This window comes from Diplotaxodon limnothrissa, linkage group LG23 (assembly GCF_057381915.1).
Source record: "Diplotaxodon limnothrissa isolate DT_005_m linkage group LG23, D_limnothrissa_male_GT1.1, whole genome shotgun sequence".
NCBI lineage: Eukaryota > Metazoa > Chordata > Actinopteri > Cichliformes > Cichlidae > Diplotaxodon > Diplotaxodon limnothrissa.
Window position 1 is genome coordinate 43,534,012 of NC_140617.1, and position 6,438 is coordinate 43,540,449.

Below are 6,438 nucleotides of genomic sequence, written 5' to 3' on the forward strand. Positions count from 1 at the left end.
CCTCTGTCAGTGCGCCCCAGGGCAGCTGTGGCTACAATGTAGCTGCCATCACCAGTGTGTGAATGTGTGAATGACTGAATGTAGTGTAAAGCTCTTTGGGGTCCTTGGGGACTAAGTAAAGCGCTGTACAAGTACAGGCCATTTACTGTGCATGTGTTTATGCTCAAGTGTATGAATAAATTAGTCAGTTTTAAACAGTTGCAATTTAAACAGTAGAAGAGTGGCACTATATTTATATATTTATAAAGAATTTCAAACAACAATTAATTGATGCTCAAAGCAGGTTTATTTAATTAATATCCAGATTTCCAATTAGTTCCCAATTGATTCAGCAGCAAATCACATCACCAGTCACTTCAAGGCTGTATGTATTATTGTAAGGTAGACCATACAATAATACATACAGAGAACCCAACAATCATATGACCCCCTATGAGCAAGCACTTTGGCGACAGTGGGAAGGAAAAACTCCCTTTTTACAGGAAGAAACCTCCGGCAGAACCAGGCTCAGGTCGGGGCGGCCATCTGCTGCGACCGGTTGGGGTGAGAGACTGAAGACGTTTGTTGTAGGTCTGATTGAAGGACTGATGTGATGGTAAGTTGTCTGCTGCTCAGCTTTGAATATTGAGAGATTAGTTGATGGATTTCAAGCCAAATTGTGCCCAAGTTTAAGACCACATTCATTGCTTTTTTTTGTTGATGTTATTGTTTTGGGCTTTTTTTCCACAAGAATTTCTAGCTCCCCTAGAATTCTGGCCACCCAAACGATGATTGCTGCTGAGAGAGCACAAGGTTTTGTCCCCCTGTACTATTCATGTCAGTGCAGGGGGTTCTCCTTGAGAGGCCAGGGTCGAAAAAGGGATGCTTCAGAACCTCCGAGGGTGTTATGCGCTGATTTGCATCCAAGGCCAACATTTCTTTGATTAGCCTTACAAATAATGTTTGGCCATTTTCCGGTCCTCGCCTAACTTTCAGCAGTTTTTCGAGGTCATCGAGACACTTAAGTTTTATATATCGAGTTTCCTTGGATCGATAATGTGTCTCGTATTGAAATTGTTCTTGGGTCTTAAATGTCCAGCGCTGTTTGTTGTAGTTATCCTCGATGAAGTAGCAGTCAGTGTACAGGCCAGACTCTAGGAGATGATCTGGTAGCTGACCCTGGGTTTCAATTATGAATTTTAAAACATCATAATCGTCTTCCCCAGGATAGAGAGGCACCCCTGTAGCAAGCTCCACAGCTACCAGCCCCAGAGACCACATGTCGATTGCTTCGTCGTATGGAATGCCAAGCATAACCTCAGGTGCACAATAACCAGTTGTCCCCACACAGTCACCAGGAATCACTGCAGAAGCAGGACATGCGAGGCCAAAGTCTATGAGTTTGACTTTGACGGGAGACTCACTGCGGTTCACAACCATGATGTTTCCAGGTTTGAGGTCAGCATGCACTATTCCCACAGAACCCAGGTGGAACAGAGCATTTGCGAGCTGATGCAAAATTGGCCTGAGTTCTCTCATTGGGAGACCTCGGTTATTCCGGTCCCCAATGTAGTCCCACAGGCTTTGGTCGAGCAATTCGAAATTCAAGCAAATGCGCTGTCCATCGAGGAAATAGTCGTTCCATTCCACAATGTTGCACCTGTCTGGATCCAAGCGTCGTAGCTGCTCCAGGATGAAAATTTCCAGTTTTGCCTGGAGCAGAATTTCAGGGTCGCTCTTGTTGACTTTAATAGCAACGGTTTTGTTGTTTTTTGTATCGCGACATCTGGTTACTAAACCAAAGCCTCCTTCTCCAAGGAAAGCCTCTACCACGTGGTGATCTCCTAAAATGGTCCCTTCCGTTATTTGAAGATCATCTTCAGAGGCAGATGGGTTGGCTGAGGTGTTGATGTCTCCTTTTTGAGGAAATTCAACTGAGTTTTGGAAACTGCAGCTGAATTTTTGCAATCCATGACTTTTCCAGCTTGAAGGCTGCTGAGAGAGCACAAGGAGTTCTCCCCCTGTACTATTCATGTCAGTGCAGGGGGTTCTCCTTGAGAGGCCAGGGTTGAAAAAGGGATGCTTCAGAACCTCCGAGGGTGTTATGCGCTGATTTGCATCCAAGGCCAACATTTCTTTGATTAGCCTTACAAATAATGTTTGGCCATTTTCCGATCCTCGCCTAACTTTCAGCAGTTGTTCGAGGTCATCGAGACACTTAAGTTTTATCGATCGAGTTTCCTTGGATCGATAATCTGTCTCGTATTGAAATTGTTCTGGGGTCTTAAATGTCCAGCGCTGTTCCTTGTGGTTATCCTCGATGAAATAGCTGTCAGTGTACAAGCCAGACTCTAGGAGATGATCTGGTAGCTGACCCTGGGTTTCAATTATGAATTTCAAAACGTCATAATCGTCTTCCCCAGGATAGAGAGGCACCCCTGTAGCAAGCTCCACAGCTACCAGCCCTAGAGACCACATGTCAATTGCTTCATCATATGGAGTGCCAAGCATAATCTCAGGTGCACAATAACCAATTGTCCCCACACAGTCACCAGGAATCACTGCAGAGGTGTTACATGCGATGCCAAAGTCTATAAGTTTGACTCTGACTTGAGACTCACTGCGGTTCACAACCATGATGTTGACAGGTTTGAGGTCAGCATGCACTATTCCCACAGAACCCAGGTGGAATAGAGCATTTGCGAGCTGATTCAAAATTGGCCTGATTTCTCTCATTGGGAGACCTCGGTTATTCCGGTCCCCTATGTAGTCTGACAGGCTTTGGTCGAGGAGTTCAAAATTCAGGCAAATGCGCTCTCCATCGAGGAAATAGCCGTTCCATTCGACGATGTTGCACCTGTCTGGATCCAAGCGTCGTAGCTGCTCCAGGATGAAAATTTCCAGTTTTGCCTGGAGCAGAATTTCAGGGTCGCTCTTGTTGACTTTAACAGCAACAGTTTTGTTGTTTTTTGTATCGCGACATCTGGTTACAACACCAAAGCTTCCTTCTCCAAGGAAAGCCTCCACCATGTGGTGATCTCCCAAAATGGTCCCTTTAGATATTCCAAGCTCATCTGAGCCGAAGGATGGGTTGGCTGACATGGTGTAAAGTTTGCGCTGTGAATTGGTGAGAAACAAAACTGAACTTGTTTTGGTTTCTCTCGTAAATTGCTCTCAAATCTTCTCAAAAGGGTTTTAGTTGCTGCAGGTCAACGTCCGTTAAGCATAAAGTAACAGGTGAGCGCTCCTATTTATAGGTTTTCGGATCAAAGCAAAGTTATGACGTCAGAAAGGATCAAAGCAAAGTTACCACGTCACAAGCGATCGAAGCGATTCTAATATGTGCGCATGCGCACATATGAGAAGCGATCGAAGGGATTCTAATATGTGCGCATGCGCACACGTGCTTGCTTGTGTAATATTGTTCACAGTAAACTTGACCCTAATCAATTTAATATCAGTCAATCAAAGAAAATGTTAGTTTTGGAAAATTTTAAAATGACATAACTGACAGTTAAAACATTTTTTGTTCATGTATTTGTATTTGTATTGTCTTCGGGATTTTTTTTGCATACCACGTCAAGCTTTTCTGTATATAGTCATGTCGTAGATTTCGGAGCAAACAAGAAATTGAATTGGATTTTAATATTGCAGTGCTTGGATTTCGGATTTGGTGCTTAAAACTTCTTGAAACTGTAACCGTATTTCATTCACCACAAAGAACTATCTGATTGAATAGTTTTCTTATCAGATAGAGAAATAAAACGAGTCGCAAAGTCTAAAAGCAACATTTGTCTGCCTGGGCTGTACCTCTGCACGTTAGTCTGTTTCAATGTGTGACCCCCCACCCCCTCCCTGATCAGTCGGGGGTGAGTGCGCTAATGTGCCTGGAGGCCGTTTTAATGAGTGTTTGCTGGAAAACGAAAAATACAAGAAGGATTTGTACGTTTTCACAACGGGGGAGTTGCGTAAGTACTAGTAAATAATTTTCTCGAGTGTGTACGTTACACATGTTATTTGTTTAAAATTGGTATTATTATTTTGCTAGCTAGCAAACTCGCGGGATAAAGGATTGAAGTGCACTCAGTGCGATACAATACGGTGGCGCTATTCTAACAGTTAGTTATTGCAGGGTAACTTGTAGAATATGCTGTGAATTGAACCAAGATTACACAGCAGTAGCAGTAATACGAGTTACTTCCCTCAAGTGAAAGCGTTAAACGTTAGCCCGATGCTTAACTAGCCAACGTCAGGCTTTCTGATTGAAGGCTAAAAGCGACGTTGTCACCAAGTAAACAGAATATTGATGATATTTTTGTGTATCGCTGCAGCCTTTTCAAGTATTAACCTGGTGTCTTTGGGAACAGCTTAGGGGGAAATGACGGTAATATGACTGAACCATATGGGAAGAAAGAATAGGCACTTTTTGTGCTAGCGAAGTTTCCTCGCTTTCATTCAAAATCTGTTTATCATTAAACAATTGAAACATAATGGCTTCGAGCTGACATTGAGGCCTGTGGGGCACTATCAGCCACTGAGACAGTAGACAAGTGACTATTTCACACTTTAAGGCTGCCTGTTTATTTAAGGGAGATGAACAGTACATTCTAACTGTACATAATAATATCAATGATGATAGATTAAATAAATGGGTTTTTGAAAGACGCTTGTGCATTTTTAAAGTCTAAAGTGTTGAATTGATCTGAGTATGTCATGTGTTCAAAGCCTCTCCCAGTCAGTGCTGTTCTCTATGCCTGTCTTACTCTACATGATGTTATTAGCACAAACACTTTAAAGGTGATAATTAGGTCTACAACAATAACACAGACTGCAATGTAGTTAAGCGTCTTACAGTTAGTTTTGAATGAATGAACTTAAAAAACAACACAAGCAAAGATCTGTCTCCTCCTGTTTTTTGTGTCACATAAGAAAGAAGCATCAATATCTGATGAGAAGACTTATTAATTTGGCCTTTCACGTGGTCTTACTCAGGTGATGCGAAGTGAAATATGCATCCTTTTTATGGTAATGTGCTGGAAAATGTTGAAAATGGACATTAAACGTGCTTACAAAGTGCTTGAATTTGACCCTGAAAGGTGTATGAAGCCAGAAAAAGTCACACTTGGAGTAAAAACCTCTCATAGCAAGTTAATCATATTCAATTGATTTGATGCTTTCAGCACAAAATTTAGCCACACAGTCAGGACAGTGTCTGCTTTACCTTCATCGGTAAACGTGTTTATGCAGTACATAGTAACAGTGTGGCTGAGTCCTCTGGTTCAAATCAGTTCCAGTACATTTGGAGATGTAAGTCTTAACCTTTCACATGCATCGGGAAGGAAAAAACATTTAATCTGCACAGTACTGCCGAAGTGCAGCGATACATTGTGAAGTGCACATTTGCATTTGTCATACAGTACCGAGCAAAAGTCTTGAACCACCCCCTTATTTTTTCGTGTTTTGCCAGGTCAGTCTGTGTTAACGGTGTTATTAACTGCATTCTTCAACTAAAGAAGTGAGAACAAATGATGTGGGCTTTTGTTTTTTTGCAATAGGCTGCAAGTAAATGTGTACAGATACAATTTAAAATTGGTTCTTTGTTAAGTTTTGTGGTCCTTTCCGTGACTTAGGTGTCTGTTTATGTTTGAATGTTTCAGAGATTAGTGTGAAGGGTCTTAACAGACAAAAAGTGGACAAATACAAGCCCTGGATTAAAAATCAGAAACACTTTAAAAAGCCTGGAGAGCTATTCCTTAATACCACTTTAAAGATTACAGGGAAGTCCGGATCCCTGGAAGCAAATGAGGGATGGCTCAAGACTTTTGCACAGTGCTGTACATGTCATGTTCCCTGTTTTATAGCTCAGCTCAAACTGACACGTTCTCACTAACTGCTTCTCATTTTCTCCACAGTAAACTTTGACCACTTCCAGATACTGCGGGCCATCGGGAAAGGAAGCTTTGGAAAGGTAATGCAGCCTCCATTTTTCACGCCACTTGTATATTGTTTGCCCTTAATTACCCACCACGGTCGTCATCTCTAAAGAATCAGTGCAAGCGAAGCGAAATGTGCTGGGATTACACTTTAGTTCTCGTGTGCTGCTGTTATTTAATAACAGTTATAAATGCAGCTGATGTAATTATTTCTATAAAGTCAGTTAGAGGAGAGCCGATTTCTATTTCATCTCACTCAATCTAGGTGGGAATTTTCTCATCCCAACAGGTAACGATGCTATGTGACAAATCATCGGTATGTGTAAATGTGTTTATTGTTCTGATCATGAATCGCTTTGTAAAACAAGACCTGATAGGGTTAAGGTTAAAGTTATGGATAGAGTTAATGTTAGGAGCCTCTGCTCCAAGTGTGTGTTACTGCTGCGAGCAGCGTTCGGTTGTTTTCAAATGGGAATCTGGAGCATCTCATAAGGATGCGGAAAGATACCTTTCACGTTACTATGAG

At 42.0% G+C, this 6,438-nt stretch overlaps 1 protein-coding gene across 1 annotated transcript; it reads right to left on the bottom strand.

Annotated features, from left to right (window-relative positions):
- Positions 1 to 744: 744 nt before the first annotated feature.
- On the bottom strand, positions 745 to 3,081 carry LOC146608806 (uncharacterized). Its single transcript, XM_085348690.1, has 2 exons — positions 1,956 to 3,081; positions 745 to 1,820 (listed from the first exon to the last, which is right to left on the bottom strand). Exons 1-2 carry the CDS (start codon positions 3,079 to 3,081, stop codon positions 745 to 747), a joined length of 2,202 nt encoding a protein of 733 aa, XP_085204816.1.
- Between the last annotated feature and the right edge of the window lie 3,357 nt (positions 3,082 to 6,438).

Coding starts and splice junctions, on each gene's coding strand:
- LOC146608806 (XM_085348690.1), bottom strand. CDS start 3,081: ATGTCAGCCAACCCATCCTTCGGCTCAGATGAGCTTGGAATATCTAAA. Junction 1,821..1,955: donor GCAGCCTTCAAGCTGGAAAA/GTCATGGATTGC, acceptor CCATTTTAGGAG/ATCACCACGTGGTAGAGGCT.